The sequence below is a fragment of the Bufo gargarizans genome, chromosome 1 (genome assembly GCF_014858855.1).
Source record: "Bufo gargarizans isolate SCDJY-AF-19 chromosome 1, ASM1485885v1, whole genome shotgun sequence".
NCBI lineage: Eukaryota > Metazoa > Chordata > Amphibia > Anura > Bufonidae > Bufo > Bufo gargarizans.
The window spans coordinates 96,436,001-96,462,996 of NC_058080.1; the positions used below are offsets into that span (position 1 = coordinate 96,436,001).

The 26,996-nt window shown below is 45.4% G+C and overlaps 1 protein-coding gene across 9 annotated transcripts in view; it reads right to left on the bottom strand.

The window, feature by feature from the left end:
• Positions 1–26,996, bottom strand: part of PROM1 (prominin 1) — a 194,156-nt gene that overhangs the window by 22,167 nt on the left and 144,993 nt on the right. For all 9 annotated transcript variants that reach the window (XR_006390259.1, XR_006390261.1, XR_006390262.1 and 6 more), the window contains 7 exons: positions 26,557–26,628; positions 22,232–22,324; positions 12,584–12,637; positions 9,686–9,766; positions 8,491–8,559; positions 1,531–1,623; positions 926–1,041 (listed from right to left, as the gene is read on the bottom strand). Coding sequence is in view for 4 of the 9 variants with exons in the window: in XM_044296871.1 (XP_044152806.1) it covers positions 926–1,041; positions 1,531–1,623; positions 8,491–8,559; positions 9,686–9,766; positions 12,584–12,637; positions 22,232–22,324; positions 26,557–26,628 (578 nt within the window). In the remaining 5 variants the exon portion in view is untranslated. The remainder of the gene's footprint in view (positions 1–925; positions 1,042–1,530; positions 1,624–8,490; positions 8,560–9,685; positions 9,767–12,583; positions 12,638–22,231; positions 22,325–26,556; positions 26,629–26,996) is intronic.

Genomic DNA, 26,996 nt, shown 5'->3' on the forward strand with positions numbered 1-26,996 from the left:
AGGCTTTACCTGAATAGAAGTGATACCCAAATATAAATGTCTTACCCAAAGTATATGACCAAATCATGTATAAGAAGTCCAAGCTTATCCAAGTCCGCTCTTGCTTCCACTAACCCAAAGCCAATTATACAACTTTGTCACCTAGCCACCCCACACCATGCAAATTGGTGTGATCACACCAAATATCTGAAACACTCAATACTGCCCTAAAAATTGTCCTTAGAACCACAAAGTAAGACCTCCCAGTCCATTTGTATCATCTTCAAAGAATAAAATAAGAAACTGATGACAAGTAATTCTGGCTATAAGGAAAAGAAAATCATTGACATAACCCCTATATTCTTCCAAAACTTTGGGTCTAGCTGGTACCTTCTCAGAACTTTAACGGTTTGTCATTATAAGTCAAAGTGCTTGTCTAGGAACAGTGCCACATCTGTCCATGTGTTGTGTATGGTATTGCAGGTCAGCTATATTAAAGAAACGGTGCTCAGCTGCAATAACACACATAACCGGTGGGCTGGTGGGGCACTATTTTTGGAAGAAGCAGCCATCTCAGGAAATAACAGCCTGAATGAACTTTACGCTACTGTAATTAGAGTAAAACCTTGACTACCACCAAAGGCACCAATGGTGTTTGGGCACTTTACCTAGCTCCCTTCCCTGGCAATCTAGGTTACAAAAAGAGTAGAACCCTATATACTTCCTCATAAGGTCACCTCTATGTAAAAAATAAAAATCCAGATCCCAAGCCCACATCAAATATCCAAAAAGATCAGAATAGCAAGAGAACCTCTAAATGCACAAGGAATTCTTCTTTATTTGTCCAGGGTTGGTTTCCCTAAAAATCTACCTATTTCCCGTTAAATTAATGTCTAAATAAATTAATATCTAAAGTAGTAATATCCGCACAGAAATCTATACTTACTCATCATAAACGTCTTCTGTCTCCATCCTGCGATAGAACTTTGCTAACTTGACAGCAAAAATAATAGCGGGGATTAAAAATACTGTAGCGCCTCCCAAACCAAACCAGAAGGCATTCTAAAAAACAAAAAAGAGAAAATAACTTTTATAACACAAAAATCACATATTGCTAGGCATGAGGTATACACCGTGTGACACCTAGTGCTGGGCCTGAGGGGGCGGAGCATGACTCCAAAGACAGAACCCCTGAGGCCCTGCACAAGGCATCTGTCTTCCCTGCAATGTTCCTGTAAGTTTTTTTTCCATTATTTTAGATGAAGGCAGTATAATGCATCCCTCATTAGCAGAAAACGCACTGGCTGGTTAAGGTCATGCAGTGCGAGTGGAGAGTGGAGGGAGTGAAAAAAGTTGCAGTTGGTCTAAGCTCCCTGATGGGTGGGAAACGGGGATAAATTGCACAATGACTGCGTAGGGTTCTAACTCCTGTACAATAGAAATTGGGGTGAGGGATCGTAGCATGCGCCCAGTTCCACAGCAAATGTAAAACAACTCAAGTTTTCTATTAACATTTCTCTAATGCATTATGAGAAATAGGAGGTTCCTTACCACTGAATCTATTATATAGCTGCATAAAAACACGTCTACTGCAGTGTCTACAACATTTGCAACGGGCTTACACCCCGCAACGTCCAGGGCCATCTGAAAAGATAAGATCAGATAGATGAGGACAGCTAGTCACAGTTCTTACAGTAACAAAGTGCTAACAGTGTGCCAGGAGCATCCTTCACTTGTAAACCTTCATACTGACTGCTTCCATTTTCCATATAGAACTACTGCAAACATTAGACAAATGAATGGACTTGTTCTTATTTTCCCAAGGTACAGACGTGTAAGAGTAGAACATAAAAAATTATTTAATGACTTTGTACTTTTAGTTCTATATATATATATATACTGTATATATATAGAACTAAAAGTACAAAGTCATTAAATACACATACCCCACATTCCCTGACAAAGCCACAGCACGTGGCAAAACATGTCGGGAGGGGTGGTATAGTGCGATTCAATTTTAGACAGTTACAGTACAAGTGAGAATAGTCTAGTGGACGTGTTATGAGCAGCATAGTGAGCTGGGGCTGTACAGAGTGAGGAATAGATACAGAGTGGCGTCACACTGACCTCTATTGTGTCCTTAGCAGCATAGTGAGCTGGGGCTGTACAGAGTGAGGAATAGATACAGAGTGGCGTCACACTGACCTCTATTGTGTCCTTAGCAGCATAGTGAGCTGGAGCTGTACAGAGTGAGGAATAGATACAGAGTGGCGTCACACTGACCTCTATTGTGTCCTTAGCAGCATAGTGAGCTGGAGCTGTACAGAGTGAGGAATAGATACAGAGTGGCGTCACACTGACCTCTATTGCGTCCTTAGCAGCATAGTGAGCTGGAGCTGTACAGAGTGAGGAATAGATACAGAGTGGCGTCACACTGACCTCTATTGTGTCCTTAGCAGCATAGTGAGCTGGAGCTGTACATAGTGAGGAATAGATACAGAGTGGCGTCACACTGACCTCTATTGTGTCCTTAGCAGCATAGTGAGCTGGAGCTGTACAGAGTGAGGAATAGATACAGAGTGGCGTCACACTGACCTCTATTGTGTCCTTAGCAGCATAGTGAGCTGGAGCTGTACATAGTGAGGAATAGATACAGAGTGGCGTCACACTGACCTCTATTGTGTCCTTAGCAGCATAGTGAGCTGGAGCTGTACAGAGTGAGGAATAGATACAGAGTGGCGTCACACTGACCTCTATTGTGTCCTTAGCAGCATAGTGAGCTGGAGCTGTACAGAGTGAGGAATAGATACAGAGTGGCGTCACACTGACCTCTATTGTGTCCTTAGCAGCATAGTGAGCTGGAGCTGTACATAGTGAGGAATAGATACAGAGTGGCGTCACACTGACCTCTATTGTGTCCTTAGCAGCATAGTGAGCTGGAGCTGTACATAGTGAGGAATAGATACAGAGTGGCGTCACACTGACCTCTATTGTGTCCTTAGCAGCATAGTGAGCTGGAGCTGTACATAGTGAGGAATAGATACAGAGTGGCGTCACACTGACCTCTATTGTGTCCTTAGCAGCATAGTGAGCTGGAGCTGTACAGAGTGAGGAATAGATACAGAGTGGCGTCACACTGACCTCTATTGTGTCCTTAGCAGCATAGTGAGCTGGAGCTGTACATAGTGAGGAATAGATACAGAGTGGCGTCACACTGACCTCTATTGTGTCCTTAGCAGCATAGTGAGCTGGAGCTGTACAGAGTGAGGAATAGATACAGAGTGGCGTCACACTGACCTCTATTGTGTCCTTAGCAGCATAGTGAGCTGGAGCTGTACATAGTGAGGAATAGATACAGAGTGGCGTCACACTGACCTCTATTGTGTCCTTAGCAGCATAGTGAGCTGGAGCTGTACATAGTGAGGAATAGATACAGAGTGGCGTCACACTGACCTCTATTGCATCCTTAGCAGCATAGTGAGTCAGAGCCGAACATAGTGAAGGATCAGATACAGAGTGGCGTTATGCTGACCTCTATCAATATAAATAGAGGCAACAGCATAGCCACATAAGCATAGTGAATAGTGTGTCTACCTGCAGATTGTTATAATAGTGTCAACCTCAAGGGGTGGCAACACTGTCAACAAAATTGTAACCCTCTGTACAGGGGCAAGACAGTGGAGGCTCTCTGCAGTTTCGACACAATCACTATGGAACCATTGATCTTGTGACTAGGGAACGCCACAGTGTATCAACAAAATTACAATACTTGAGCTAATATTAACCAAAGGAAAAGTTGGATGGAACACACCAACCTGTGACCCTCACAGAATAAATGTGAATATATCACCACGACTCTATACGGAATAAATATTCCCTATTCATTCCACCGACATTGATATGCGATTATGGGTTGTGGATAGCAACCAGCAGCAATAATAATTATCTCACATTCCACTGTTAACTGATAATTTTAATTGTGGTTTTTCCCCCTATATTTTTGTGTGTGTTTTTTTGAAGTTAACTAATAAAGATATGATTTTAAATATTAGTTAGGGATGCCTAAAAGGATTTATGGTCCTACAGACCACTACAGTATTATTAGATGAAGATCAGATCACATTTTATGACCAACTTGTGCAGAAATCCATATCATTCCAAAGGGTTCACATACTTTTTCTTGCAACTGTATATATATATTTGTGTGATTTTTATTTATTAAGGCTACTTTCACACTTGCGTTCAGAGCGTATCCGTCTCAGACGGATCCGCTCATATAATGCAGACGGTGGCTCCGTTCAGAACGGATCCGTCTGCATTATATTGTAAAAAAAATTCTAAGTGTCAAAGTAGCCGCAGACGGATCCGTCCAGACTTTACATTGAAAGTCAATGGGGACGGATCCGTTTGGAAATTGAGCCACAGTGTGTCATCTTCAAACGGATCTGTCCCCATTGACTTACATTGTAAGTCTGGACGGATCCGTTTGCCTCCGCACGGCCAGGCGGACACCCGAATGCAAGCAGCGTTCGGGTGTCCGCCTGCTGAGCGGAGCGGAGGCTGAACGCTGCCAGACTAATGCATCCTGAGCGGATCCGCATCCACTCAGAATGCATTGGGGCTGGACGGATGCGTTTGGGGCCGCTTGTGAGAGCCTTTGAACGGAACTCACAAGCAGAGCCCCGAACGCTAGTGTGAAAGTAGCCTTATTTTGGCTTATTTTTAAGATGGGATATCCTATAATTCACTCCATTTTATTATTAAAGCCTCAAATCACACGTCAGTGTTTTGGTCAATGATTTCCATCAGTGATTGTGAGCCAAAACCAGGTTGTGAGCCTCCACAGGGATAAGGCTACTTTCACACCTGCGTTCGATCGGATCCGTTCTGAACGGATCCGCTCATATTAATGCAGACGGTGGCTCCGTTCAGAACGGATCCGTCTGCATTAGAACTTAGAAAAATTTTCTAAGTCTGAAAGTAGCCTGAGCGGATCCGTTCAGACTTTACATAGAAAGTCAATGGGGGACGGATCCGCTTGAAGATTGAGCCATATGGTGTCATCTTCAAGCGGATCCGTCCCCATTGACTTACATTGTAAGTCGGAACGGATCCGCTCGCCTCCGCACGGCCAGGCGGACACCCGAACGCTGCTTGCAGCGTTCAGGTGTACGCTCACTGAGCGGAGTGGAGGCTGAGCGCTGGCAGGCGGATGCATTCTCAGTGGATCCGCCTCCACTCAGAATGCATTAGGGCCAGACGGCTGCGTTCAGGGCCGCTTGTGAGCCCCTTCAAACGGAGCTCACGAGCGGACACCTGAACGCAGGTGTGAAAGGAGCCTAAGGTATAAGGGAAGGATCTGCACCTCTTCTGTGTTTAGAGCCACTCCTGGTTTTGGCTCACAATCACTGATGGAAATCACTGACCGAATAAAGAATAAAGCAGACCTGGCTAGTTCAGCATTGCATTCATGAGGAGAGGGCAGCTTTTGCCTTTCCATGACTTCCTCGGAGCTCTGATGGTTGTCTCGATGTACACAGAGGGGCAGATTTACTTATCCTGTAGATGACGTAAGCTTAGACCGGCTGTCTAGCCCTGCACCAGACTTATCACAAGGGCTCAGGCCGGATGACAATCTGGTGCAGGGACTCTCGGACTCTATTACAGGCTGGCGTAGTCAGAGACCGAGTTTTACTGCAGCATTGTGGAGCAATTTTGGTGCTAAATGTTGCATATTAGGCCCTGTCCCTTTCCTATGAAGCAATGTCTCCTTCCTGCAAAGCTGGTGTGTCAGGCTATGCTCAGATAACTTCTCTCAACCTAGATGCGCCAGATCACAATTTTACGTCCAAATCTAGGTGCACTCACATTAATAAATATGGATCACAGTCTATTTTGTGAGGAGGGGGAAGAAAGAAGTTACTCTGCACATAAACGTGTGTCTGCTGTATTCCTATTTAGAGGTGTGTCCTTTCTGCTGAAGCTCTCTCCCTATCACGGCTCAGGGTGTGTGTCCTTTCTGCTGATGCTCTCTCCCTATCACGGCTCAGGGGGTGTGTCCTTTCTGCTGAAGCTCTCTCCCTATCACGGCTCAGGGGGGGTGTCCTTTCTGCTGCAGCTCTCTCCCTATAACGGCTCAGGTGGTGTGTCCTTTCTGCTGAAGCTCTCTCCCTATCACGGCTCAGGGGGTGTGTCCTTTCTGCTGCATCTCTCTCCCTATCACGGCTCAGGTGGTGTGTCCTTTCTGCTGAAGCTCTTTCCCTATCACGGCTCAGGGTGTGTGTCCTTTCTGCTGAAGCTCTCTCCCTATCACGGCTCAGGGTGTGTGTCCTTTCCGCTGAAGCTCTCTCCCTATCACGGCTCAGGGGGTGTGTCCTTTCTGCTGAAGCTCTCTCCCTATCATGGCTCAGGGTGTGTGTCCTTTCTGCTTAAGCTCTCTCCCTATCACGGCTCAGGGGGTGTGTCCTTTCTGCTGAAGCTCTCTCCCTATCACGGCCCAGGTGGTGTGTCCTTTCTGCAGTGCTCTCTATAGCTGTCGATACAGCTGGTGGCAGTTAAAAAATGAAACTGAGCCTGTGCGACCACCTCAGTAGGTGGAGGCTCACATTACTAAATGGACTGAACCCCAGGGGGGCCATTATAATGAAGTAAAGAGAACATCTCACAACTAAAGCATTTTTGAAGCAATATACATTACTTTTTCACCCTGAATTATATTAAAATATCATTTAATGGTGGCACACCCCCTTTAAACAAGCTATGCCAGGGATCAGCAGCCTTCGGCACTACGACTCCCAGCATGCACACCTTCTTGGCTGTTCTCAGAACTCCCAATGGAGGTTGCTGATCCCTGAGCTCTGCAATGATTTTGTGCCATTTAGCACAGAGACATTAGACCGGTACCGTAATAATATGGAGCTGGCATTCTGGATAGCGGGGAGATAAGTATGTACATAACTCAGTGCCGTACTGTGAGGACCTTCTAACTTAGGCCTCATGCACACGACAGTATTTTTTCACGGTCCGCAAAACGGGGTTCCGTTGTTCCGTGATCCGTGTCTGTTTTTTCTTCCGTGTGTCTTCCTTGATTTTTGGAGGATCACCAGACCAGAAAAGTGAAAAAAAAAATCTAAGTCAAGTTTGCCTTGAAAATAATAGGAAAAAAACGGACACGGATCACGGACACGGATGACAATCTTGTGTGCCTCCGTGTTTTTTCACGGGCCCATTGACTTGAATGGGTCCGTGAACCGTTGTCCGTCAAAAAAATAGGACAGGTCATATTTTTTTGACGGACAGGAAACACGGATCACGGACGCGGATGACAAACGGTGCATTTTCCGAGTTTTCAACGGACCCATTGAAAGTCAATGGGTCCGCAGAAAATCACGGAAAACGGAACAACGGACACGGATGCACACAACGGTCGTGTGCATGAGGCCTTACTGTACATTCATACAATAGGTTTCCGTTCCCGAGGAGTAACCAGATTTCCATCCCCTGGATGTACGGTATTTCCATGTTAGGTTCAGGATTCATTGTGTCGTATCTGAACGTATCTACAGGCAACATCTTTTCTACATTTACTCTTAACTTTACAATTTCATTCATCAGAGAAACCATTTAATGGGGTTTTCCGGGCTTAGCTTATAGAAATCACTGCAGAAATGAAAGGTTCTGTAACTTTTTAACATATTTTATGTTTTAATTTCTCTTCTTTAGGATGTCTGTTTGCTGTCAGTGAATGAAGAGGCAGTAACGCTGCACATAGCTAGTTCTGCTGTTAGCGGAGATGTGGATACAACTGTAATTAGTGTGGACAGCAACAGCTGCTCAAATCTAGTTAGTGGTTTACTACATTGTATCAGTAGTGATAAGCGGCATTGGCAATATTCAAATTTGCGATATTTCGCAAATGTTTGGCCGAATATTCGCCATAAATTCGCAAATTCGAGATCTCCAGTCATTGTTTGCTTGATTGCGAAAATCAGCAATGTAATATATTCGTGATAAATTCGTGATAAATTCACGATTAGAATATTCAACACTATTCGCGAATATGAATATATAGCGCTATATTCTAAATATTCGCGAATTCTCAAAGTGGCGATATTAGCAATTAAAATTCGTGATTCGAATATTAGCGCTTAACACTATGTATCAGTCGAGAGTCCTGGCTATTCAGCTCACAAAGCATTGCCTGGACTGGAAACAATTGTATCCAATTCTAAACTGATTACCAATTTACTACCTCTGAATCCAAAGGAGTGCTTTCATTCACTGACAGCAAACACATATGTTGATATCGAGGAAAATTGAAACACCGAGGGGCAAATTCACTAAGATTGGTGTTTCATACACCAGTCTTATTGAAAAACCAGTCTGAGCAAGATGCATCAGATTTATTAGGCGGCACAGGTAGGTACGCCAGATGGAAGGTGAACATGTTACTGACAGGGAGTAATTACATACTATAACGCGGTCGGCTGTAAGTATATCAGGACTACTTACTGACTGTTTCACCCAGTGAATATACTGAACGAAGTAGCCGATGACTGTATTCATGAACTTTTTAGATTCCTGAAACAAAACATAAATGAATAAAATTAGATATCTGTTGATTTTCCTGTTTTGTGCCTCCCGCCACAGAATCCAAGTTCCTGCTGTGGCACAGAAATCTGACATGTTTGTCACAAGGCCTCTGACCGCCAGTCTTCTGGTTATGTAAACATCCCACCACCACTGCCACTATGTCCACTGGATACAAAATGGCGGCAGCCACATGGTTAAAACATATGACTGCTTTCTTAACAGTCCACAGACCCATCCTCTTCTGTGCAGAATCGGTCAGACTACTGTCCGGTCCCCGCATGGAAGAGGATGCGGCCATGGACGGACAACATAGAGCACATGACCGCTGCCATTTTGCGTCCTATGGACACGGCGGCGGGATGTTTACGCAGCCAGAGGATGTGCAACGAGGAACCTTAGGAAAGCAGCTCAGATGAGCTGAAAAGTGCGTGTCTGATTACTGTGGCACAGCATGACCTGCGTGCCGATTCAGCGGCCAACCCCTTTAACAATTAAAAGGAATCTATCACCAGGTTTAGGTCTACCTGAGGGCAGCATAAAGTGGTGATAGTGACCCTGATTCAAGCCGTGTATTACTTTTACCTTTTTTTTTCTTGTCGTATATTTCATGCAATTTATCTGCTGCAGTGGGAGTCGAGCCTGGAGACCTCATCTTCATGATCGGTGGGCTCCTCTGTCCTCCCACCACTGACAGACAGCTTTATCCCTGTACCATGCATAGGGAGAAAGCTGTCAATCAGCAATGGGAGGAGACTAGTGTTGAGCGAACTTGTGTTTTAAGTTCGGCGTCTAAAGTTCGGCTTATCGAAGAACGTCTAAAGTTCGGCTTATCGAAGAACGTCTAAAGTTCGGCTTATCGAAGAATCCCGATATGGATTCCGAATTCCGTTGTGGTCCGTGGTAGCGGAATCCATATCGGGATTCTTCGATAACCCAAACTTTAGACACCGAACTTAAAACACAAGTTTGCTCAACACTAGAGGAGACAGCTCATAAATATTGAGGACATACTAAGGTACTTTTTTTTATGATCTTCTGGTAGCAGACCACACTGCCTTACTTCTAACCCAGCTTTACCATCTAGCTCAGATGCTACAGAACGGTAATGTCCTACCTGCTTTATGATCGTGGAAGCATTGGTATTGATCAGTGCTTGAGCGGCGTCAATCGATGAAATCACGTCATGTACCTTTTCCTGGAATGAAACACAAGTATATGCTCAGACAGAACTTTTTCTCCATTATTTATCTTTACAGGTATTGTGGAGATATGCCTCATAGTGCACTATTTATATCATTTACTACCAGAGAGGTTCTCATAGTGCCATGTTAGAGCATATGAACATGATAGAGGAGAATGCCATGCTCGGGACCCCCTCTGTGAGCCAGAATGGAGAGTTGTTCTGAATGAAACTCTTTGAAAGTGTTCATATCTATTAAAATCTAATTAGAGCTACTAGGGTTTATGTAGGATACCGGCATCATTAATCCGTTCCCTTTGGTCCCTTAAATGCAAAGTGCTGCGTACAGGATAGGCCATAAATATAAGATTGGTGGGGGTCCGACTCCCAGCACCCCCGCCGATCACCTGTTTGCGGTGAGAGCTGCGGCCTCCTCACAGCATACCAAGCACAGCGCCATATATTGTATAGTGGCTGTGCTTGGTATTGCAGCCCCAGCCCATTCAACTGAAATGGACTGAGCTGCAAATAGACCATGTGACTGATGAAGGTGATGTCACTGGCCTAGAAGAGGGCACAGCACCACAGAATGTCCAAACGCCTGATCAGCAGGGGTGCCCGGAGTCAGACCCCACTGATCTGATATAGATTACCTATCCTGGGAATAGGCAACAACTAAAGGGCGTGTTACTAGGCCGTACAAGAAACATTGCTAAAACAGTGCACCCTTCTCGGACATCACCTAGTGCTATGCAGCTATTAGTGGAAGCCTCTTACATGAAGAGACAAGGATTTGAGAAAGCCTACATCCACAGTAGATCTGTGTTAGTTCTCCAAGATGTTTGGAACAACCTCAACCTCCCTGCCGAGTTCCTTCAAAACAGAGTGTGCAAGTGTACCTCGAAGAACTTATGCTGAAGGCACATGGTGGTCACACCAAATATCGATTGGATTAAGATTTCTCTTTTGTTCATTCACTTTGCATTTATTAGGGATCAGGGATCAGTAACCTCTGGCTCTCCAGCTGCTGTGAAACTACAACCCCCAGAATCTTCCTTTAAATTCTGAGAGGCACTGCTGAGCAAGTGTGCATGCTGGGAGTTGTAGTTTCACAGCAGCTGGAGTGCCATAGGTTGTTGACCAGACATTTGGATTTGGGGTCTTAGAGATAAACAATTTAAAGCTTTGATGTTACTAGTTTCATATTAAAAACAATCCCACATGTATTCATCCCTCTATGCCAGAAAATCAGCGCAAAAATGTGTGACTTTTTGGGAGTTTTGTACCCTGATCACCAGTTTTCTAATAAATGGGCAGGGGGTGCGTGGTGTGGGGCTAGTTCATACCTGAAATCTATATTTCTGGCATAGCTTTCAGTCCTGGCACATGGACAGCAGAGATGTGGCGTAAATATGAAGAGCCCTACATATCTTAATAACTGTGGCCCATGTCACACCGGCAGGGCAGAAATTAAGACAGGCATGCAAAATGTCTCCCAATATGTGCGAATATTGACATATTACACTGCCGGTCCAAAAAACCTGGATTTAACTAAGCAGATAGTTATGAGCCTCCTATTGGATAATTACTGCATGGGCGATTATCTTTCAGCTGGCAACAAGTTATTTAACCCCAACTGGTGCAATGAGTTGCTTCTCATTTCTTAAATAACCATGTGGAAAGACACATCTCGTGGTCGTGGAAAAGATGTTAGTCTGTTTGAGAAGGGTCAAATCATTGGCATGCATCAAGCAGAGAAAACATCTAAGGAGATTGCAGAAACTACTAAAATTGGGTTAAGAACTGTCCAACGCATTATTAAAAACTGGAAGGATAGTGGGGACCCATCGTATTCGAGGAAGAAATGTGGCGGGAAAATAATCCTGATTGATCGTGATCAGCGATCACCTAAACGTTTGGTGAAATCAAATCGAAGAAAAACAACAGTAGAACTCAGGGCTATGTTTAATAGTGAAAGTAAGAGCATTTCCACATGCACAATGTGAAGGGAACTCAAGGGATCGGGACTGAACAGCTGTGTAGCCGTAAGAAAACCACTAATCAGTGAGGCAAACCAGAAAAAAATTAAATTTGCTAGGGAGTATAAAGATTGGTCTCTGGAGCAATGGAAGGTCATGTGGTCTGATGAGTCCAGATTTACCCTGTTCCAGAGTGATGGGCGCATCAGGGTAAGAAGAGAGGCAGATGAAGTGATGCACCCATCATGCCTAGTGCCTACTCTCCAAGCCTGTGGGGCAGCGCTATGATCTGGGGTTGCTGCAGTTGGTCAGGTCTATGTGCTCCAAGAATGAGGTCAGCTGAACATACTGAATGACCAGGTTATTCCATCAATGGATTTTTTCTTCCCTGATGGCATGGGTATATTCTAGGATGACAATGTCAGGATTCATCGGGCTCAAATTGTGAAAGAGTGGTTCAGGGAGCATGAGACATCATTGTCACACATGGATTGGCCACCACAGAGTCCAGACCTTAACCCCATTGAGAATCTTTGGGATGTGCTGGAGAAGGCTTTGCGCAGCCGTCAGACTCTACCATCATCAATGCAAGATCTTGGTGAAAAATGAATGCAACACTGGATGGAAATAAATCTCGTGACATTGCAGAAGCTTATCGTAATGACAGCGAATGCGTGCCGTAATCAAAGCAAAGGCGGTCCAACAAAATATTTTTGGTGGCAACTTTTTTTTGGGACGGGCAGTGTATATTAACAGCTATGTTCAACTTCGGAGGCAATTGTTTTTTAATGATTGTATGTTACTGATTTTTGGCTAAAATAATTTAAAACTGCCTAAATCATAAATAACTTACCTCAATATCGAACGATGTCCTCTCTAGCAATTTAATGCTTTGATTTAAAACACTCTGTAAAACAAAGTATTTCCATCAACATCGGTAAATATCATGATCGTGTTCATGATGGACGGTGATAAATCCATACACTAAATAACAATATGCTTAATATCATGCAAGCGTTTTATTTTGAGCTTATTAGATATAATCATTTACATAACATTGTATAATAATACTAGAAATTATAATAGTAATAAAAGCGATTTGCATAGAACTTTGTTTCAATACTGCTCGCTCCGTACAGTATTAGAATGTATTAGCTCAGACGAGCCGAAGTTATTACTTCGCTTAGTCTCGTGAGACTTTGCGTAATAACTTAATAAATTGATTTCTACTGTAAAAAAACATTTCCTGAACTCGGGCTATGTTCCAAGTGGTACCTTGGCAAATGTGGTGCCAATATTCAAAAAGGGGTTAAAAAACAGAGCCTGGAAACTATAAGCTGATAATTTTAACATCTGTCATGGGTAAACTGATGGTTTTCTAGTATCTAGTATATAAATGAAAATACTTGTATAACGCCATATCAGCATGGCCTTATGAGGGATCGGTCATGTCAACTAATTTAATCAGTTTCTATGAGGAGGTAAGTTTTAGACTTGACAGCGGCGAGTCAAAAGGATGTCACATATCTGGACTTCTCCAAAGCATTTGACACTGTACCACATAAAAGGTTAGTATATAAAATGAGAATGCTCGGACTGGGAGAAAACGTCTGTATGTGGGTAAGTAACTGGCTCAATGATAGAAAACAGAGGATGGTTATTAATGGTACACACTCAGATTGGGTCACTGTCACTAGTGGGGTACCTCAGGGGTCAGTATTGGGCCCTATTCTCTTCAATATTTATTAATGATCTTGTAGAAGGCTTGCATAGTAAAATATCACTTTTTGCAGATGACACTAAATTGTGTAAAGTAATTTACACAGAAGAGGACAGTATACTACTACAGAGGGATCTGGATAGATTGGAGGCTTGGGCAGATAAGTGGCAGATGAGGTTTAACACTGACAAGTGTAAGGTCATGCACATGGGAAGGAATAATGCAAGTCACCCGTACATACTAAATGATACACTGGGTAACACAGACATGGAAAAGGACCTAGGAATTTTAGGGAACAGCAAACTAAGCTGTAGAACCCAGTGTCAGGCAGCTGCTGCAAAGGCCAATAAGATAATGGGTTGCATCGAAAGGGGAATAGATGCCCGTGATGAGAACATAGTCCTACCACTTTACAAATCTCTAGTCAGACCACACATGGAGTACTGTGTACAGTTCTGGGCTCCTGTGAACAAAGCAGGCATAGCAGAGCTGGAGAGGGTCCAGAGGAGGGCAACTAAAGTAATAACTGGAATGGGGCAACTATATCAAAATTAGGGTTATTCAGTTTTGAAAAAAGACGACTGAGGGGAGATCTAATTACTATGTATAAATATATCAGGGGTCAGTACAGAGATATTTCCCATCATCTATTTATCCCCAGGACTGTGACTGTGACGAGGGGACATCCTCTGCATCTGGAGGAAAGAAGGTTTGTACACAAACATAGGAGAGGATTCTTTATGGTAAGAGCAGTGAGACTATGGAACTCTCTGCCAGAGTAGGTGGTGATGGTGAGTTAGTGAGGGGCCTGGATGTATTTCTGGAGTGTAATAATATTATTATAGGCTATAGCTACTAGAGAGGGGTCATTGATCCAGGGAGTAATTCTGACTGCCTAATTGGAGCCAAGAAGGAATTTTTTTCCTCTAAGATAAAGAAAATTGGCTTCTACCTCATGTTTTTGCATCCCTCTGGATCAACTGCAGAACATTAGGCTAAACTAAATGGATGTATGTATTTTTTTCAGACTTATAAATTTTGTGACTAGGTTTCTATGATGTCAGGAGAGGAGACAGGTCCACTTTAAGTAGTAGTATAATAAATAATAATAGTAGTAGCTTCTTTAGATAGGAATAGAAATATTCTATATGATATTCACCCTATACACAACATATAACATCACAGGTAAAACATACATTTACAGACGTGCAACATGTCACGTATGCTTACCCTGGCTTTAACATATTTCTTGAAAGGCAGAGGGAGGAATAAGAAAGCAATATCAACAATAGATATCAAACTACTGTACACTATTACCCAGAGACTGAGAGAAAAACCACTGTATAGAGCGTGCACGCATGCTGTATCATATTACTAGCCCTAAACCTGTCCAATTTCCTGATCTTAGGACAGAAAATCTATAGCATGATCTTCTAGAACCATGGTGGGACATGCATAGGATATTGTCTAACATGAAGCTCCTCGAGGATGTTGTGTGGTGAAAGGAAGAGGCAGATTAAAAGATCATCAGATCCATTAGAGAAATAGACTGGAGGGGAAGTAATTAGAGATAAGCGAATTTCTCAAAAATTCGACTCGGCCGGTTCGCCGAATTTTCCGCAAAGTTTCGATTCGATCCAAATTTATTTGAGGCGAATCACGTTAAAAAACTGCTATTTCCTGGCTGCAGAGAGCCTTTATAGTGGTGTAGAACACTGTGCCTTGCGGTAACACGCATAGGGAGTCTGCTGTGAAACAATACTGTAAGTCAGTATGACATGGACAAGACAGGTGTCATAAGTCAATTCTGATGGGACCATACAGGCCTTACAGCTGCTATACAGACAGGATCCGCTGTGCGTCTAATTTTTCCTTCTTTCTGACAGATCAGAAGAAGGGTCAAATAAATGATGATGTCAACCAGGCCAAAAAGGCAAAATAGTGGCCCAGTCATGGAGTGGGGAGGATGAAAGAAGAGCTTGAGAAGTCCACTGAGTTGCCCAATGACATAGTTTTGAGGTAGCAGCAGCATGAGAAAGCCACAGAGTGGCCCAGTGACATAGTGGGGAGGTGGCATCAGCATCATGAGGAGACCACAAAGTGGTCCATTTACATAGTGTTGAGTTAGCAGCAGCATGAGGAGGCCACAGACTGGCAAGTGACATAGTGCGAAGGTGGCAGCAGCAGCAGCATGAGGAGGCCTCAGAGTGGCCCAATGACATAGAGTTGAGGTAGCAGCAGCATGAGGAGACCACAGAGTGGCAAGGTGACATAGTGTGGAGGTGGCAGCAGCAGCATGAGGAGGCCACAGAGTGTCCCAGTGACATAGGGTTGAGTTAGTAGCAGCATGAGGAGGCCACGGAGTGGCCCAGTGACATAGTGTTGATTTAACAACAGCATGAGGAGACAACAGAGTGTCAAGGTGACATAGTGTAGAGGTGGCAGCAGCATAAGGAGGACACAGACTGGCAAGGTGACATAGTGTGGAGGTGGCAGCAGCAGCAGTATGAGGAGGCCACAGACTAGCAAGGTAACAGTGTGGAGGTGGAAGCAGCATGAGGAGGCCATAGACTGGCAGAATGACAGAGTGTGGAGGTGGCAGCAGCAGGAGGAGACCACAGAGTGGCACAATGAGAGTGTGGAGGTGGCAGCAGCAGCATGAGGGGGCCACAGACTGGCAAGGTGACAGTGTTGAGTTGGCAGCAACATGAGGAGGCCACAGAGTGGCAAGGTGACATCGTGTAGAGGTGGTAGCAGCATGAGGAGGCCACAGACTGGCAACGTGACATAGGGTGGAGGTGGCAGCAGCATGAGGAGGCCACAGAGTGGCACAATGACAAAGTGTGGAGGTGGCAGCAGCAACATGAGGAGACCTGAGTGGTGAGGTGGCAGCAGCATCAGGAGACCACAGAGTGACCTAGTGACAGAGTGGGGAGGTGGGTGGCAATAACAGTACCCACTGATGATGGTGGGTGTAAGAAGGAGCACTTGACATCAGATGTGTGCCATCAGGCGGGTGGCAGAATCAGAATAGTAGCTGAGGCAGGTAGCCAGAAGAAACCGGTCTCTTTTGTCAAGGTTTGGGTGGGGCAGCATGGATGATCTAATTTGATGCATCAGGCATTGGTGGGTGGAAATCCTGGCTGATTCACGCCAGTTGCGGCCACAAATCCAGTTTGGCTGCACAGTAGTCCAATGGATCTTCAATGTGGAGTGGCAGGGTGCTGTCCAAGTATGCCACCACTTGCTAATTCAGGTTCTGCTCCAGGTCTAGCTGCTGCTGGTGAGTAGTTTCTTCACTAGGTGGATTAAGAAAGCTGCTCATCATCAACTCTAGACTCAAGCTGCTGCTGATGGAGCTGGTACTGCTCCTACCCCGCCACAGCAGCCATGGCAGGGGAACGAGAGCACAGAGGGCCCCCTGGTCAGACCTGCAAGAGGATGGACGATGGCATAGATAGGCAGCGGCCCTCTGTCGAATGGTGACAATTCGGCTGTCACTACCAAAGCAAGTGAGCATGCAGCGGGCCATTTGTGCAAGGGACTCAAAGGCACTCCCTGCCTCCATCTCCACTGCATACTGCCACGGTGTGCCTAGGTCATCTGCCTCGTCTTCATCATCTCCCTCTTGCTCCTCCGGCTGCTCCTGCTCCTCCTCTCCTGTCACCTGTGTAGAAAAACCACCCATTTTGCTACACATTGCTTGTGCACCAATGTCCTTTTCCTCCTCCTCCTCCAGTTGGCATCCTCAAAGGGCATGAGCAAACGGTAGGTGTCACGCATGAGCTGCCACTGGCTGAAATCAAAGTTACACAGGGGAGTACTCAGATCATCAAGAAATCGTTTATGGCCTTTCTCTGTTCGTATAGACGGTCCAACATATGAAGGGTGGAATTCCAAAAGGTGGAAACGTCGCATATCAGCCTATTTTGGGGGATGCCGTTCTGCTGCTGCAGCTCAAGGAGGGTGTGCTTGGCAGTGTACGAGTGGCTGAAGTGCATGCAAAGTTTCCTGGCCATTTTTAGGATGTCTTGCAGATGGGTGGAAGACTTCAGGAACCGCTTGACAACCAGATTGAACACGTGCGCCATGCAGGGCACATGGCTCAGACCTTCTTGATGCAGCGCCGAAACCATGTTCTTCCCGTTGTCGGTCACCATGGTTTCGATTTTCAGTTGTCGTGGAGAAAGCCAAGATTTGATTTTTTGATGAAGGCCACGGAGCAGTTCCTCCCCTGTGTGACTCCGTTCGCTGAGGCAAACAAAGTGCAGAACAGCGTGACACCGCCGAGCCCTGCACACGTGGTATGCTGGAAGAGCACTGTGAATTGTCCCTGCAGTGGAGGCTGAGGACACAGTGGTGGATGAGGAGGCAAAGGTGGACATTGTCGCAGGACCAATGGAGTGAGAACATGGGCGTAGGGATCACCATAGCAGCCATAGCAATGGCTATGGGGCCCTACGCTACTGGGGGCCCGGGCTGCCTGCTGAGGATAATTATTATTTTTTTAATTCATGTGGTATAGCTACAGGGGTCGCAGGCCCCTCCAGGACAGACAGAGAAAGCGCTATCTGCAGGGCCTGTAGGCTGTGGGCAGTGCGATAGGGGGCGGCTGGAGGCAGAGAGGCGTACCTGCAGTGAGGAGAGGGAGTGGTCCCGCTCCTAGTCTGGGCGGCAGTCCTACTGGCCGGAAGTGGAAGAGGCGGAGCGTACAGCGAAGCTGCGTGCTGCTGGGCCTGGCAGTGCTGCTGGAGTGTGGGCGCGCAGACGTTCAAGTGGCTGTGAGGTGAGGGCTGGCTGACTCTGGGACTGGTAAAATTTACTCTGGAGTCCTGGACCATTATATCTAGGGAGGAGGGGGGAGCAGGACCCTGAAGGTCTGGACCAGTACATTTAATGAGAAGGGGGGGGGGGCTGGACCTGGAGGTATGGTCTGGACCATTATATAGGGGGGAACACGACACTGGATCATTATATCTGGGGAGGAGGGGGAGCAGGACCCTGGAGGTCTGGACCATTATATTTAAGGGGGAGCAGGACCCTGGAGGTCTGGACCAATTTATTGAGGGGGGAGCCGCAGGATCTCCAAGGTCTAAACCATTAAATTGTGGGGGGAGCAGGACACTTGATGTCTGGACCATTATATCTGGGGACGGGGACGGGGACTGGCGGTGGGAGATTTAGGATGGGTGTGGGTGTGGGAGGTCTTGGAGGGGTGTGGGGATGTTGGGGTGGGAGGTACTGGAGGGGTGTTTGGGTGGGAGCTCTGGAAGGGGTGGGAGGTCTGAGAGGTATGTGGGGGTGGGAGATCCGGGAGTGGGGCCCATAATTTTTTTTTGCTATGGGGCCCAGTCATTTCTAGCTATGCCCCTGAGTGAGAACGTGGAGGCAGAAGTGGAGTCACCTGACCAAGTTGCTGGTTAGGCTGGGCAGGAACCACATTTACCCAGTGGGCCATAAAGGACATGTATTGTTCCTGCACTTTGGCAGACACCGACAGACTCAAGGACTGGCCCACCTTCTGTTCTACATATTTGTGCAGAGCTGGTACTGCCTTTTTGGCAAAGAAATGATGGCTTGGGACTCTCCACCTCGGCTCGGCACAAGCCATCAGTTCTCTGAAAGGTGCAGAGTCCACCACTTGGAAAGGGAGAGACTGCAGCACCAGCAATTTGGACAGGAGCACATTCAATTTCTGTGGCGTTGGATGAGTGCACGCATACTGTTGTCTCTTGGCAATTGCTTTGGTGATCAATTTCTGACAGAATGACTGACGAGGAGTAGGAGAGCGAGGAGTAGGAGCATCAGGACCCGTAGATGATGGGAAGGACAGACCTTGGCTGAGGTGGTGGAGCCTTGACTGCCTGAAATCGGGTGCGTGCCACTGGGTGATGCAGCGGTTGCTGCGGCAGGCTGGACCACTACATTGAAGCCATGATTCTCCCAGGCCACTTTATGGTGATTCTGCATATGTTGACGCAGGGCTGTGGTGCCAACATTGGCACCCTGGCCACGCTTCACCTTCTCCTTGCAGATTCAGCAAATGGCCATGTTCACCCGCTTCAGCGGCTTAACAAAAACACTGCTGAGTAGGTGATTTTACCCCCAACACTCTGCACTGACTGACTGCTACCTCCGCTGCCTCCATGAACCTCTACACCACTACTTTCCAGGTCGGTAGGCTCCTGCGAAGCGGGTGGTCTACCCCAGGCACATTTGGCTTCCACCTCCCACTGCTGCCACCCTGCTGATTCCCGGCCACACTACAGACTTGCTGGCTCCGCTGCCTCAAGCGCAAGCTCCCACACTCTTCTCCCGATAATGATGAAGCCCCTTCGCCACCCGGCTTCCAATTGCAATCGGCTACATCATCATCCTGTACTGTCTGCACGTCACTAATGTTCTCCTCAATGGTCTCTGAGCCAGGAGCATGACCGCTCGCAACACCAGCACCCACGCCACTCTTCTCATCACTACTTGCCCGCCTACCGGAGGAAGCAGTGGATGTCTCATCCACATCTTGGCTGGCCAGTAGCTGCTGACTGTCCTCTAGTAGCTGGTCCTCGCTGTATAGTGGAGCTGAGCCTACAGCATAAAATACTTCTCTGGCTGAGGGAACAGAAAAGGACAGAGGCAGATTGAGGACAGGTGAGGGCACAGGGCCTGCTCCCGGGCCATGCCAACTAAGGGTTGTGTCTGAATAACCCACCGACTTTTGGCTGGGGGTGTCTGATGTCACTTGCGATGAAGTGGATGACTGAGTCAACCATTCAAGAACCCCTGGGTTGCTGGTCAAGATATGACTGCTAGCTGACACTGGGAGCTCAGGTGTCTCGAAGTGACCCCTGCTGCCACGGCCCCTTACTCTGCTGTGACCTCTGCCTGCGCCAGAAACATTTAGGCCTTTGCCACTCCCCTGTGCAGGGCCTGGCACTTCTCTGTCTGATATAATGTTAGATCAAATAAATAAATAAAAAGGAAATTAATACAACCCAAAAAAGGCTGTAATTTTCTCACTTCACTACACAACGGCTAATGAGCCCCCCCCTCCCCCCCCCCCCCACTAATATACCCCAAAAAAGGCTTTAGAACATATAACTGCACTGCTGAACGGCAAATAACAAGAACGGTTTGCTGGAATTACAGAGGTATCATCTATTGCAAACCTGAAAGCAGCAGTATAATGGCAGTTGTGATCCCCAGTCAGTGCAGCAAGGTGTAATAGGATTGCTCCTATTACCCAGGCTGTAACCTCCCCTGTTGGACCCTGTTCTCCTTTTATAGTGTGGAATAATTCCTCCCTATTCTTTCCCTACACTTCTAATGACCTTTCCCTGAACTTCTATTCAGCAAAATAAAAGTTTTCAAGTCTTCCCTTGCACTGTCCCTAGCGCCTGCTGACGTCTCTCCCTACACTAAGTACACTGGAAAATGGCAGAAGCCAAGATGGCTGAGGCTCTTCATAGGGCTGTGACATCACAGGGCTGGCTGGCTGCTGATTGGCTGCATGCATGGAATTATGGGTGATCCCTCTTTCCCAGAGTTCTTTTCTCCATGTCCTAACGTGTACAGCAGCCATTTTAGGAAAAAATGTGATTCGTTACCACGAAGCGTGTGGAAATTCAGATTCGATGCAAATTGAATTGTTCCTGAAATTCAGATTGAATTCCAGTTCGTCAACTTCAATTCGCTCATCTCTAGAAGTAATGTAAAAATTACAAGTGTCATATCTGGCAACAGTTACATAACAGTTACATATGAGTTGGTGGAGATGTTTCAGAAGCCACTGCAGTTCATTTATCAAGCCTCGACAAAAATATGGAGGACAATATCTAAGCAATCAAGTAATACTTGAGTAGTTCAGAGCATAGCAAATAAAGTGACATGGTCACGAACGAGTGGCCACATCTGATGCTGAAATCTGAAGGGAATGAAAAGAAGGGACCCCCTGATATACTTTGGTATCAGATGAGTCGTATAGAAATGGATAGGATCAATTAATGAGTCCATCACACAAGTTTGAAGGAAGCCCAACCTGTATTTGGCATCATATAATGGTCTGACCACTGTGACCCAAGCCACAGCACTTCATATTCTGCATTTTATTTTTTTCAGGGACCCTATAGTCAATCCATTAGGGAACAGCCACACAGTCAGGTGTCCTGATGCAGTTTTGGAAGCCAAAAAAAGAGGAGAAGTGGTATCTGTCCTGTATACTTTCTCTATGATCCACTCCCGATTTTGGCTTCCAAAACTGCATCAGGAAACCTGACCGTGTGGCCGCACCCTTTTGGTCAATATCGGACCATGTGGGCCTCCAGAAAAGCAAAGTAGATCTGACAGGAGACAAAGCGTCATGACATTACTTTGTATAAGCCAGGGCTCAAAGCCAGGGGTGTAGCTGTATGGGGTGCCAATAGAGAAGGTATCTTCTCAGAAGGGTCAGACCCAACCAACCAGACATTAATCGAAAATTGTGGCAAACCACTATCACTGTTTTTACCCATCAAATTTTTAAGGTGGTCCTACACTTGTCCTAAACAGGACGTATAGTCAAAGTATAGTCAGAACAGATTATATAGTCATGCACATAACAGCAGCCACTGTGTAACAGTCAACTTTCAATAGACAATCCATGCATACAATTGACACAACTCAATGTGTTATAGACATGACAGTCATTTGGAGAAACCAGGACAGTTCTATCACAATGAAACCACAATGTAGAGTCCAGATACACAGCCCTGATCCCCGCACCTGTCTACAGAATATAGTGCTTACCATTGTCTGCTCCATCGGTACGACCTGCTGAAGGTGGATCATCCGTATACTATTAGCGTGGCCTTTTATAGCGTTTCCTAATGCACCTTTTGGCTGAAAGCAAACAGAAAGACTTCTGAGCAGAGCCGTTATTGTGTAAAGGGGGAGATGAATAAAAGCAGTGTTACAGCATGGGGTTAATTCAAAGATCATTGATTATACTGCAGCATTTCACAAGTCGTGATCTTGCCTATAGCACTAGAAGGCTCACTTCCATTTTAATTGCACTGTACCGGTTGCTATGAACACCATCTCAGATTTCTCATTGATTTCATACAGTCTGTTAATGAGTTATATTACACATCCAGCAGTGAGGAGTTTGTCATTGGTTAACTCATGACAATATCATAGTGAGTTGTGTTATGTGGTGTGACACAGTGAGAGGTTGTGTCTGGCAAGGCAGGTATTTTCCTCCCAGCATGTGCGGCTGGGTTGGTTTCCAGCCAGGTGAGGTCAAATACCAGACCGGAGTTTAAGTACCGTTCCGGGTTTTGGCAGCACCTGGCTGTCCTTAAATAGGCAGCTGGACTCAGCAGAGATGTCTCTGTTTTTGAGATCTGAGGCTTTGTGCCGTGCTGGAGGGCTGAGAGCCGCACTCTGGGGAAACAGGCCCCCTAAAGGCTGCTGTGGACTACTGGAGGCAGAACTGCCAGCAAGGTGACTTGTGTTATATGAACTTTCCATTGTGTGTGAATTAACACCAAGACTGCAAAGTTAAGTGCTGTTTTGTGCAATTGCCTCAAGTGTGAATAAACACTGACGTTTCAGTTAAGAACTTGTATTTTGCCTCTGTACTGCGTCCGCTTACCCTATCTACCAGAGCGAAACCCCACAGTGGTCATGATGTATGTAAAATGCCCCCAAAAAATAAGAAGTCACAAATCCAGAAGTGGTCAGTGTCCTGCCACAATTTATTCGCCCAAAGCCCAGAGGTCTTGAGCCAAAGTCCTGCATATGTTAAAATTGGCTTTTTGGTAGGGAAGTGCCGTCTGACAAAACCAAAGTAAGGCCAGATGCACAGGACCGTATTCTTCATCCATGTACTATCTGCATTTTTTGACCTGTCACATCTTTGTTTTTTGGAATTCCTTTTTTTCTGGTGCATAAATGATAGAACGTGTATTCTTGTCCGTATTGTGAATGAGAATAGCCCTTTCTATTGATGGGAGTGAGGAACATATGGAATCCAAAACGGAAGCTATTTTGAGAATCCATTTTTTGCAGACCGAAATACAGACACGGCCATGTCTGACCGCACAGCATTGTACTGCACTTTTTGTTGTATTTTCTTTGCTGTTTTCACCATCTTTTTTTAGGTCAAAGTCGCTTCAGCCAAATGTTATTTCAAAGCCTATAGTTGAATATTGAAAAGTCTTCATATGAAGCCTTTTGCTTTTCAGCGTTTTTGGGGGTGAGTAGAGCACTGATACTTTACAAAATGCAGCATGTACCGAGAATGTTTTTTTTTTTTTCCTGGCATTTTTTCTCTAAAATGTTCCTCTAAAAAATTCCAGAATAAAATGAGGGTACGTTTATGTGGCTAAAATCCATAGCAGAAAATTCAGTGCCGGATTAGTGGCTAAAACAAATTGTTGGTGGCAAATTTGCCGTTGGGCGGCCGTGGCCGTATTGAGGCCTGCAAACGGTGGGTCGGCAATCCACAGCCGCCGGCCGTGTGCACCTTGAATGGGTCCGCAATTCCGGAGATGCGGAACGGAGTCACGGAACGGAACACCGGAAGCACTACGGAGTGCTTCCGTGGTGTTTCTTTCCGTGGTTCCGCACCGCAAAGAAATATGACATGTAATATTTTTTCGGGGTGTGGACATACCACGGACCCATTCAAGTTGAATGGGTCCGGCCCGCTGCACGGATGTTGCCTGTGCATTGGGGACCGCAATTGCCCAATAGCCGTGTGCATGAGGCCTAAGAAGCAACATGTCACTTCTCAAGTGTTTTTCAAATCAGATGCTGAAAAAAACCTCTACCATTTGTAAAAGGTATGCACATGGTCGAGTTTTTTTTTACAATAAAGTCAATGGGAAACTGTTGATTTAGCAGAGGAAAACACCGATTTTATGCTGCTGAATCAGTGGCAGATTTAGCCATGTGAACATACCAGGAATCCTTCAAAATAAAAAAAAGTCACCCAAAATTGTGGTATTTTTTAAATAAGTGTATAAAAGAGGCCTAACCTTGGTTACATCCCTAGTAACGAGTCTTAGCTTTTCAGTTGGATTGGCACAATGCTGATGCACATACCAATCTCTATCCTAGGAGATGGTATATTAATTTGATATTTCTAAAGAAAATATCCTAGAGAAACATTGTCTGCAAAGTGCACATTTTATATGCAGAACAGCAGAGGCTTCTTCTGCAGCCATAACTCTAATTAGTTATATAGGACTCATCGTAACAAGCTAATGGCTGCAGGAAAAGGAGCATTAGTTGTTGTGACATCAGCAATAGAAGTAGCCGTGACACCGATGTAGCATGCAGTTTAAATATAGCAAAAGTACAACACTAAAAGTGAATATCCAGCCTTATTTTTTCATCAAAACAGGTCTGAGATTCTGCACTGCTTAAGAGGACTCTGTCACCAACCTGACCGGTTTTAAACCGATCACATAGTTCATTAATGACACAGATGTTACCTGTGTTTGGTTTTTCAAATCCTCATTTTTATGATATGCTAATCAGCCATCGCAAGTGCCCAGAGGCAGAGAATTTGCTGAAAGTGCCAAGATTCCCCTACCTAACTCACACTTAACTCCTCCCCTCAGTCAGCTCCGGCCAGCCCTGTGTCTCTGTGACATCATATTTCCCTGTAGCCCCTTCACGCATCACTGCTGGTCCTGGGCATGCGCTGCTTACTGGTGCCAAATCAGCGCATGCACACTGCATATCTCTGTGCCTCTGTCCATCATGTTGCTGTTCTGTTGTCTGGATGTATAGCCCTTATCTCTGAACTCCTGACAGGTCATAAACATTTAGAGGGGTTGTCCCATGAACAATATTCTACAATTTTCAAACCAGGTCCTGGATCTGAATACTTTTGCAATTGCATGTAATTAAAAAATTTGTATAGTCAGTGAGTTATTCAATAAAATGTATCTGTATAGCGCCACCTGCTGTTTGTTCTTTTTCTTATTTCTTTTACCTGCTCACTGAGGTAACCGATTATCCTTCAACTGCCTCCTGAGCTGTGAAAGGGAGAGCTGAGACACGCCCCCTGAGCTGTGATAGGGAGAGCTGAGACACGCCTCCTGAGCTGTGATAGGGACAGCTGAGACACGCCTCCTGAGCTGTGATAGGGAGAGCTAAGACACGCCTCCTGAGCTGTGATAGGGACAGCTGAGACACGCCTCCTGAGCTGTGATAGGGAGAGCTGAGACACGCCCCCTTAGCTGCCACAGAAAAGACACTGCCATTGAGATGTAATCTTGATATAAATAGCAGAGCAATGAATGGGGAGATCTCTGGACCCATGTGAGGTACAGGACTGTTTGTTTCAAGGACTATCTTTGTTAGAAAGAGGTTGTCATGTACTATATGATGTCTGATTTTCATTTTCTACATATTACCCCTTTAAGCAAAATTCTTATCAGTTTAATAAGAATTTAGCTATGATGAGTATTTATGAGCTGTCAGGAATTAAGAGATAAGGGCAATACATCCAGACAACATGACTGGACTCATGACTGGACTCCGTGTAAAACAGAAAGTGACAGTCTACAAATTAAAATTAACCCCGTAGGACAAAAACTGCTGAAAATTCTTTAATAAAGATCGAATAAAAAAACCTTTTTTCATTGGGTCTTTATAATTTTTTTTTGCGCAGTTAGCCCAAAATGAGTAAAATGCAATCATAAAAAATTGCCCTGAAGGTGTTCTTTAACTTTATATCTACACAGGGGTCATGCATTTTAAAAATAAAGCTGTTATAATGATATATTAAGAAAGCGATCAGCTTTATCGAACCATATTCTGTATCTCCTTTACAGTACTCAACAGATATAAAAGTATAATAGCGCAGGCTACATACATCGTCCCCAATCCAGTTAGAACAAAAATGTTCTAACAAAAATTCGGAAAGAAATAGCATGGCCCTCATCTAGTAATATGCTCGCCTCGGTATTTAAAGGTGCTGTAAGAGATGGCCGCAGTATTTCCTAGTGTACAATGGTACAACATCTGGAGGAAATCCAGAGAAAGGCCTCAGATTACATAGAGCATGTAAAATGTAAATTTCATATATCAAAGGAACACATACAGAAGGTACTTACCAGCATGTCAGCATTTCCCTCTAGTTCATTGGCAAATGCCAACAGATCCACTTTTGTACTGCTTTTACCTGTCTAGAGATGGACACGATTGATAGAAGTTAGCACACATTATAACGCAACATCATTTCCACCAACCTTTGTACATGTACTGTAGGTGTTGTGCCCCCGGGTCATGCTTCTGTACCAGACTGTTGCCAACAGGGTTGGGACACTGTTGTGAGATGGCTCTGCGACAGAAGAACGTATTGCAGGCAGGGCTGTCTTCAACGCGGGGCAAAAGGGGCAGCTGCCTCTTGAGCCCAACTGGCCACTGGTGACGTGTGGGGCAGTGGCATGGCACAGGGCGATGGGTGCTTCCAATGTGGAAGTGTTCCATCTCCATAGTCATCTGTATCGCTACAGATAGATGTGCTGCGGCGGGGCAGGGGAGGGAGAGGCGT